This window comes from Triticum urartu, chromosome 2, assembly GCF_003073215.2.
Source record: "Triticum urartu cultivar G1812 chromosome 2, Tu2.1, whole genome shotgun sequence".
In the NCBI taxonomy this organism is placed as follows: domain Eukaryota; kingdom Viridiplantae; phylum Streptophyta; class Magnoliopsida; order Poales; family Poaceae; genus Triticum; species Triticum urartu.
In genome coordinates this window covers 435,110,205-435,118,574 of record NC_053023.1, presented here as the reverse complement: position 1 = coordinate 435,118,574, position 8,370 = coordinate 435,110,205, and the positions used below count along the sequence as shown (strand labels likewise).

Below are 8,370 nucleotides of genomic sequence, written 5' to 3'. Positions count from 1 at the left end.
ATAGTTTCTTGCTGCAAGGACCCTGCTAAATCATGCTATTTTTTAAACATGTTTATTACATTGTGAAATAATAGTCTGGGAAAAGGAAAATTGCATAATATGAATATGTTCAGTTTGAAAATATGCCCACTATGATGAGAGAGTAAAGTTGGCATGGTTGTAGTTTTTTGGCAATGGGTTTGGAAAAAGAAAATATTTGTGTGACATGAATAGGTTACTATAGGCTTGAGCAATCACATAGGACACGAATTGTAACTATTTTTATAAAAAAGAATAGACTTGTCCTTCAAAATATATACTTGAGCATGCATAATTTGTTATGTTATTCAGGAACATGGAGGCATAAGTTTTTAAAAAAAAATACAAACAAAGGATGAAATGTAAATAGTTGCTTAATGTAATTATGCAACAAATTAGAACATCGGTGGGTCAAATAACTGAGCCTGCAATTAGAAAGTCCAAATAGCTTACGCTAAAAAGAAGGTAAACATAGGTGACACAATAAAGCCTGGTTTGATGAACTCTATCGCACACTTTGTGATGTTTGATGAATAAAGCTACCCCTCAAAAAAAAGTGACACAATAAAATGTACTTAATACATGATGAACATTTCTAAATAGTGGTCAAATACATCATATAATTTGGTTCTGTACAAAAAAAGTTTCCTCTTTTGTGTATATATCCTAAACACCACCCCTTGCGATGAACTGTGTCTTTGTCCACAAATTTGGTTATTCCCCATCCAGCATGTCAGTTGCAGTCTCCTGAAGCATAGGAACAACACAAGTTAAAACAATCTGGTCAAACATACACTAAGAATATACTCATGGGCATTATCGACAGATTAAACCAAAGTTATAGTGCAGCAGGTTCTCTGTAAAGTCAAGTTACCATGCGGTTTTTACGAACCAATGGAGAAAAGCCGAAACACTGACCCAAGAATTAACCTGAGAAGGCCGTTCTTCAAGCTGACTCCTAGCAGAAGATGATGCATCTAAGTGAAGCTGCCTGGAGATTTCCTATATGTCCCTTGCTCTCTACTGCAACACATAGTTGGAATGGCATATAAGATAAGTGTGAGGTACTGACAGAAGCTCACTCTCAAAAGGCACATTCAGTATGTGTATGTAATGATATAGATGCATTATTAATTAAGTAACCTGAATAAGTAGTTGCATATTTCTTCTAGGGACAACTGTTTACATATTTCTTCTATATCCATTGCTCTCTGATGTTATAGCATATATCTGTACTGTAAGTAACAAAAGAGTAGTCTCTTTCCTTTTTTCAACATAACAGTCTACTTATCTGATGCACTTGGGCTAACAGGAACATAAGAAAACACCAATGACTAATCATTTGGAAGGCAGCATGGCTGAGTCCTACACATGGCTAGTCAAGCCCTCTTGCCAAGCTGGAAAGTTTCTTACAAATGCGGAAATATCCATAAGATTGCATCTCTCCTGTTCTACTCAAATAATATTTTGTATATATCAGAGGTTTCAAAAGCTAGGTACCGGTTAACTCCTATTGTGTCTGTTTGTATATATATATCATTGGTCTGTTTTATTCTAGAGCCTTACTAACCAAATAAAGACCAAAATTTTGAAGTAAATTCTATGCCTAGAAACCAAATAAGAACTACACTGAAAATATTTATGAATTACTACAACTATTCAGACCATTTTAGACTACTTTAGTATGAGACTGTAATCAAGAATAATGAATGTAGGTGATCTGATATCTTGTTCGAACAATAAAATAAATAAGGACATACAGGTAATGGATTTGACCAACAAAACCAAATAGTTCTAGATCTGTACGAACTTCTAGAGAATTGATCAAATCTTAAAAGTTAGAAAGGCTAAGGAGATAGAGTAATGATATGTTACGGGAATAAGCATGCATGTCCGCTGACCATACATAGTAGCTGATTAGCGATGATGCACTCAATGCGAACCGGTGTTTCCATGCCTATCAGGATAAAGGTATTCTTTTCTGCAAGGATAAACATGGAAGTGGAGTGATCAAGCAGACCGAAAAGAGTTTTCATGACTTAAAAATAATAAACAGAATATGGAAATAAGTGCTTTGAAACATAGAATTTTGGAGCTGCACAAAAGATGCAGCTGAAGAGGACACCCCTAAATGAGAACATCAAGCTAAAAAATTAAGCTAGCAAACCAGTCTGACCTATTAGATATCCCACATGGACAGTAGCACCTACATATTGAAGCAACAAAATTGACAAAAAAAATCCCCATATATGAACATCACAATCTGTGGGCATTAACTAAACACAAATTAAACCTAAAAGAAGAAGTCAAATGATAAATCCTCTACAACATTAACACATGGGTGATAACATCAAGAAAACAATTGATTGTGTTCACACGAGAGAAATATCACCTTGTTCTTCTTCACCAAATTCTTCTGCTGGATTATTCCTCCTCTTATTTCTCAGATCGTCAGACATCGAATCAGAGAATGGAGCGCCTAACAGAGCAGAGCAGGGAAAATCTTTAGGTCTAGTAAAACATTAGCCAAGCGAGTACACAAATTCTTGTCAATTACCTTGAGGAATATGAGATCCAAAAATAATACACTGCGATAAGGTGACCATTATGACAATGTCCATGGACCTGCAAGCACCATTGAGTACAATCACAGAAAAAAAATCAAAAATACATTACAGAACAACAGGACATCATCACAATAATACCTTTAATCTAAGAGAATAAATGAATAATAATGAAGAAATAATGGAAGGAGAACAGAACTATAAAGCTTTTATTAATCGATGAGTAGCCTGGTTCACTTCCCAAATATAAATATGCAGAAATTGAGGGAGATGGACACCGATCAATTTGACATGCTGCGCTTTCTGCCAAACCAAGAGACAACCAGCCAATGTATTTTTAGCTCCACTACACCAATCTGATTGTAAGCTGATCAAGCAGAAAGAATAGACAATATAAACCATGCCCCTATTATCCTAACCCAGGGCAGCCGACAAGCGGGACCAGGAGCAGCACCGGCCCACCTGTCATTGCGATACCACAAGCTCGCGCCAAAATAATGTGCCTTACTAACCAAACATGCTGAAGATCAAGATAGCTAATGAGTTAAGGATCATTTTTCAGCGGCAGGCCCGTCTGAAGCAGATCACAAAATTCTATCACTGCCCTTGAACTCCTTACACCTAAGCTCGAGAACACACAAATGCTTCTATGAAAGCTTCAGACGACCAGTAAGTCAGTCGGTATTACTCAAAAGAAATAATAGAATAATCAAACAAAAAAACAGTTAGGCTGGAATAACTTCAGATCTAGAAGCATATCTGATGTAAGGACCAGATATGCAATCTCAATGGTGAGAACCCGTGCAAGATTAAGAAATTATCAAAGTCCCTGTCAATAAGTCCTGATTAACCGGTAGATAAAATGCCAATATCCTTTCACTTAATTCAGACAGCACGTATAGGATCATGTAGCAGTACATGTGTGTGATTAGAAACCAAGTTCATTATGGAAAGGGACATTTTGTACAAATGTTATGAATGAAAGCTCTTATTTTCATATTTTTGTATCCTTTTTTAAACTATGAATCTAATCTTTTGGAAAAAATAAGTCTCTTATCATTATGTGTAAATAAAAATTACATTGCAACCACTTGGGATGAGTCAAGTGGATCTGAAACAATGGTTGTCCTGCTCCGGCCCCTAGTGTACCTCCCTCCTACAGTCCTGCTCCAGCTCCTTCTTTAGCTCGTCAGCTCCTCACGTTAGCCTTCACGCAGCTGGAGGAAGGAGGCAGGCGCATAGGATCTGCAACAACGTCCAGAAAACAAAATTTACATATTTTTCAGAAGATGGACGTACCAGAACTATCTCAACAATGAGCTAACATCTAAAACACCAGAAACTGAAGAACGCGGCAGCAGCACAAATCTTCTTCACAATAAGAAAAGTAATCTTAAATTAGACAAGGATACTGGTATGCAAATTTGAGGTAGAAAAATGTTCATTTTCCCAGGTACTAACTCTCAACTGGTTTGCAAATAAACTGACTAAAAAGATCTGTAGATTAAACATGAGATCCGACTGACAAGCACGAAATGACATTCTGTTCTAGGCTCAAATCAGCAAGTAAGTAGTAACCACCTTAATTAGAAGGGTCCCCTCAGCCTGAGGCCATACAAGTAAGGTGGCCCCTGACAAAGAGGGTCTCATGCTCTATGGGTCAGCCTGGTATCCTTCATTTGCGCAAAACTACTCTGGGCCATGGGTCTCTTTTGAAATCTACCACAGCATATAATTGCATGTGCTTGTCCCTGTTCAGTTTCTGCACAACATTACAACAATTTGTGAGGTGATTTATAATTGAGAGAATTCCTTATTTAACACTGGCTTAAACTTTTATTCCCTATTTAACACTGGAAAAATATTTCTTCCCTCTCTAACACAACCTTTAAATTTTGTTCCCAATATAACACTTTCATCTATTTTTTGTGCAAACAATGTTAAATGACACGTGAAATGACAATTTTACCCTCATACATCTATTCAGTTCTTTTATTTATTTTGGTGTCCTATTTAAGGGTGGAATCCATGGTTAGTGTAACAGAATGGCGTCATATTCCTAGAGATCACACGTACGAGTACCAAACAGCTAACTCCCTAATGGATGGATTTCTTAAGCTAGCTTGCACATAGCACACGCACGTATAAAACAACATGGCCGCCGACTTGCTTGCTTGATGGCTCGACTCGACGAAACACGCACACGACACACGCGAACAATATGAGGACACGCCGAGTTGATTACAAAAGGACCGTGTCGTGCCTTTGGATTTTTTTTATTTTTTTTTACCGTATCATGCCTTGGGATTTTCAATTGCTAGTATTTCTGATTAGGGTGACGGTTCAGTGTACCTATATATCAGCTGCCAACACAATCTAGCCTTTTCAGAGTATCAAACTCTAGCATACACATGTATGCGTACAAGACACGGACACAGACGAGTTGGGTTTAATTCCAACATCGGTGTTCTTGTGCAAGCGGATTGTGGGCCGGGTGAAGCCAATGAGAATGACTTTGACCTGACTTAGGTCCTTCTAGTGCCAGGGGTAAACTTGTCATTTCACATGTCATTTAATATCATTAGGTCAAAAAATGTACTGAAGTGTTATATTGGGAACATAATTTAAAGTTGGTGTTATATAGGGAAGAAATATTTCTTCGATGTTAAATAGGGAAACAAAATTTAAAACAGTGTCAAATAAGGAATTCTTTCTTTATAATTTCTCCACAACATACATTTTGTCCAGTCATGGAAAGTCTACAAAGAAAAATCACGATAGCCGAGAGAAGTCATGGTATTCTTGCTGCAAAAACTACGGCTAGATCAGTTTTAAAGTTCAAATTTTAGTTTGTAGAAACAACTTAAGTGGCAAGTTATTAGATATTCTGCATCAGAACAGAGTCTTGACTAAATAATAACTTACATAAGCACTGGACCTATGCAGACCAACTAAACTGAATATTCTACATCAGAACAAAATATTGACTAATTAATAACTGACATAAGCACCGGACCTGTAAACAATCGCCCTCTAGGACAAATGTAGACCAAACTAAACTGAATATTCTCTACCAGAACAGAATCTGGGACAAATGCAGACCAAAGTCACCAAACTAAACTAAACTGAATATTCTACGCCAGAACAGAATCTTGACGACATACGTATGAAATGGCCAAAAACTGATTACAAGTAACGTTTGTATCCTAGCATTACTACAAAGGTAAATTGAGGTACTGATCATGTGCATGCAAACACACAGGGAGTGTTTCATTTACATTCACCTTTGATTCTCCATATATTTTATGTGCTCTCCAGTAAAAGAAAATATTTGGATGGTGAATTCACAAGCCAAGGACAACTGAAGTTGGTTATGTGACATACCGGGTATGAGTGTGATGTATACATGGATTTGAAATTCCTATATTTTCGAGCTCATCCATGATAAGATCCATAGCCTTCCATATATGTTTTGTAAGGATCACCAGACTCAACGTATGCCAGAGGAACTCCATGAGCGCTAAAACATAGCATGATCTGCAAGTTTCATGTTCCCTCAGATATAATATTTCATTCAGAGCGCATCAACTGAAAATGATAAATTCTATATAAAGTCCAGAAAGAATAAAACAACAAAGTAGGAGTAATCGAAGTTATATCTATATCAGTAGTAAGCCATTTTTGCTTGATTGCTAATAATCGAAGTTATATCTGTATCAGTAGTAAGCCATTTTTGCTTGACTGCTATCATACTAATTGAGGATGCATTCTCCAGGGAGCAAAAAAAGCAAACTAATTTTCTGAATACATTACAAACACACCGAGATAAGAAAATCTAAATGAGGCATCATGCCGTTAGGAGCCAAGCAATGGAAACCTAATGGTGAAAATACTACATAAACAGGTAGAATCGAATGGAAATCGAGGGAGCTTCAGGTGAGCGGGTCGCCCAGCCACATAGTATGCATCAAAATTCAGTATAAAAAAGGACTACTCATGAGTAGAAAGATCATTGTCGCAATTTGGAAGGACATGTTCTAGTAGGAATCCTAGATATACAAAGAGAGTATTAGTTCAGCAGAATCAATATCATTATGCAACAAACTATCAACCATTGCACTATATCTCAAGAATTTATAGTGTAGCCACCAAACAAAGTGGTAATCAAGGCAGCATCAATCTAACAACAATGGCTGACTGATGATGTTTTAGTCCTTCTGGTTTACTAATTCAGAGGAACTGTAACAAAAATCGCTCTTTGGTCAATATCATCAACTGATTCTTTGAACTCTAAATTCCACTCTTAGCTAAAATTATTCTTCCTCTCTTCTATGTCAGATCTGCACACGTCAAGTTTAAAAATCCATATAATAGCAAAGTAAAATACGTGTGAGGAAGAAATTAAGAGAGGGAGAGAAAGAGTGGAGCACCTAGTTCGCCGCCGGCTTGCATCGCTCGAGCCGCCTGCACCTCCAGATCCACGAGGCAGCCATGGGAGGAGAGATGAGCTCCTAGTTCCTCTCGCCTTCCCACACCGCCTGTTCACCTCGAGCTCCTTGCCCAGTGGGGGGGTGGAGGCAGAGGTGGCGCCTCTCATGGTGCAGAGGAGATGACGACGCGGTGGCGCAACAAGTCGACCTGTCGGCCGCCGGCAGGTGCGCGAGGCCTCACCCTGCCCCTTCCCCATGCTAGGATCGCTCACCTTCTCCTTCCCCGCTGTTGCTTGCCTTCCTCGCCGGCCTCCTCCTTCCCTTGTCGTCCGCATCCTACACCTCCCCTACATCCCCACCCGCACCGCGAAGACGACCTACGTCCGATGTGGATCGACGGTGACATGGAAGAGGACAGGAGGAGGCGAGCAGAGGAGAAGGCTGGCGGTGGGATCGACGGTGACATGATAGAGGAGAGGAGGAGGCGAGTGGAGAGACGAGGTCGGCCGGCGGCTGCTGGCGAGGAGAGGATGGTGGGGATCGAGGGAGGGGTGCGGCGGCTCGTGGGGATCGAGGGGAAAGAGAAAGAGGGCTAGGGTTCGTTTGGCGGCTGGGGTGGGAGTGGGGTACATAAACGAGATCGAACTAAATAACTTGAATGTAGTGTTTCGTCAATATGCAACTCGTTGCATATTGAGCTCCACTTAATTTGCAGTGTTGTTTGTTGCACTTTGTCATGCCATGTTTCATTAAACCGGACATGCATCATACTTGGTTATGCATCATGCCATGTTTATGTGATGGTTGTTTACTATGTTGTTTGCTTCTTTCTGAGTTACTTCTCGCGTTAGCTTCGGTTTCGTTCCGGAGTTGTGAGGATCCGTTTGTCTACGTCCGTTTGTCTTTTTCATGGACTCGTTCTTCTTCCTTGCGGGATCTCAGGCAAGATGACCATACCCTCGAAATCACTTCTATCTTTGCTTGCTAGTTGTTCGCTCTATTGCTATGCCGCGATACCTACCACTTGCTATATCATGCCTCCCATATTGACATGTCAAGCCTCTAACCCACCTTTCCTAGCAAACCGTTGTTTGGTTATGTTACCGTTTTGCTCAGCCCCTCTTATAGCGTTGCTAGTTGCAGGTGAAGATGGAGTTTGTTCCATGTTGGAACATGGATATTGGTGGGATATCATTATTATAACTTGTTTACTTTAATGCATTTATATACTTGGTAAAGGGTGGAAGGCTCGGCCTTATGCCTGGTGTTTTGTTCCACTCTTGCCGCCCTAGTTTCCGTCATATCGGTGTTATGTTCCTTAATTTTGTGTTCCTTACACAGTTGGGTGTTATGGGAAC

At 39.5% G+C, this 8,370-nt stretch overlaps 1 protein-coding gene across 8 annotated transcripts; it reads right to left on the bottom strand.

The window, feature by feature from the left end:
* Positions 1–449: 449 nt before the first annotated feature.
* Positions 450–7,646, bottom strand: LOC125537708. 8 transcript variants are annotated; one of them, XR_007296064.1, is made up of 10 exons: positions 7,013–7,645; positions 5,967–6,119; positions 4,164–4,344; positions 3,663–3,827; positions 2,576–2,643; positions 2,411–2,497; positions 1,925–1,999; positions 1,162–1,229; positions 937–1,041; positions 495–765 (listed from the first exon to the last, which is right to left on the bottom strand). XR_007296064.1 is itself a non-coding variant. In XM_048701033.1 (6 exons), the coding sequence occupies exons 1-5, from the start codon at positions 7,345–7,347 to the stop codon at positions 977–979; spliced, it is 630 nt and encodes a 209-aa protein (XP_048556990.1). In that variant the 5' UTR covers positions 7,348–7,646; the 3' UTR covers positions 495–765; positions 937–976. The 8 variants fall into 8 exon arrangements, 1 of the variants encoding a protein (XP_048556990.1); XR_007296065.1 differs by having other exon boundaries at positions 949–1,041; XR_007296063.1 differs by lacking the exon at positions 1,162–1,229 and having other exon boundaries at positions 2,576–2,885; positions 7,013–7,646.
* Positions 7,647–8,370: the final 724 nt, after the last annotated feature.

What these genes read in the sequence shown, in the direction of transcription:
- LOC125537708 (XM_048701033.1), bottom strand. Translation starts at nt 7,347, where the DNA reads ATGCGGACGACAAGGGAAGGAGGAGGCCGGCGAGGAAGGCAAGCAACA. An exon ending in TGGATCTCATATTCCTCAAG is followed by an intron (nt 2,498 to 2,575) that starts GTAATTGACAAG and finishes CTGCTCTGTTAG; the next exon opens with GCGCTCCATTCTCTGATTCG. An exon ending in CATCGCTAATCAGCTACTAT is followed by an intron (nt 1,042 to 1,924) that starts GTATGGTCAGCG and finishes TATGTGTTGCAG; the next exon opens with TAGAGAGCAAGGGACATATA.